The sequence below is a fragment of the Sinocyclocheilus grahami genome, unplaced genomic scaffold (genome assembly GCF_001515645.1).
Source record: "Sinocyclocheilus grahami isolate Dianchi unplaced genomic scaffold, SAMN03320097.WGS_v1.1 scaffold87982.1, whole genome shotgun sequence".
NCBI classification, from domain to species: domain Eukaryota; kingdom Metazoa; phylum Chordata; class Actinopteri; order Cypriniformes; family Cyprinidae; genus Sinocyclocheilus; species Sinocyclocheilus grahami.
Genome location: NW_015530942.1, coordinates 1 through 572, shown reverse-complemented (window position 1 = coordinate 572; position 572 = coordinate 1). Strand labels below are relative to the sequence as shown.

The window sequence follows — 572 nt, the reverse complement described above, 5'->3', positions numbered from 1 at the left end:
TGTTGAGTTGAGTTGTGATATGTTGTGTTGTGATGTGTTGAGTTGGGCGTCTCTCACCAGTCTGTGTGTGGCTCGTCGATGACCAGCAGGACTTTGGGTTTGCGTTCGGCGGGTTTAGCGGCGTCTGCGTGCGCGGCGGAGGCTTTGGCCTGAACAGCGCTGGCGATCTGAGCCGTCTTCACCACACTGGAGAAGGAGCTGAGGAAGCCCGCGGGGCCCGGGGCTGGGGTTGGGGCCGGGGCCGGGGCCGGGGCCGGCGGCGGGCGGCGCTCTGTGGCCGGAGACGCTGGAGAGCTGCTGGAGCTGGAAGGACGCTGCAGGTCCATCATGTAGCCGTTGGGCAGATTGGCTACAAAACTGCTGTCCGACAGACGCCTGCGCAGGTAATTCATGATGACTCGCCTGAGACACACACATTAACCTCAGTGAGTTTCATTCTTTACTGTTATTCATCTTCAGGACTTTTTCAGATTTTATTATTTTCAGTGACTTTTGTTTATTTATTAATTTATTACATAATCCATACATTTTGTCAGATTTAATTAATTAATTTCCACACATTTTGTCAGATT

General features: G+C 52.3%; 1 protein-coding gene across 1 annotated transcript; it reads right to left on the bottom strand.

The window, feature by feature from the left end:
- Positions 1 to 57: 57 nt before the first annotated feature.
- LOC107581158 (synapsin-2-like) lies at positions 58 to 399 on the bottom strand (the record flags this gene model as incomplete). The annotated part of the gene is made up of 1 exon (XM_016266702.1): positions 58 to 399. A coding segment is annotated over exon 1 (335 nt), but the record flags the coding sequence as incomplete, so codon positions are not given.
- Positions 400 to 572: the final 173 nt, after the last annotated feature.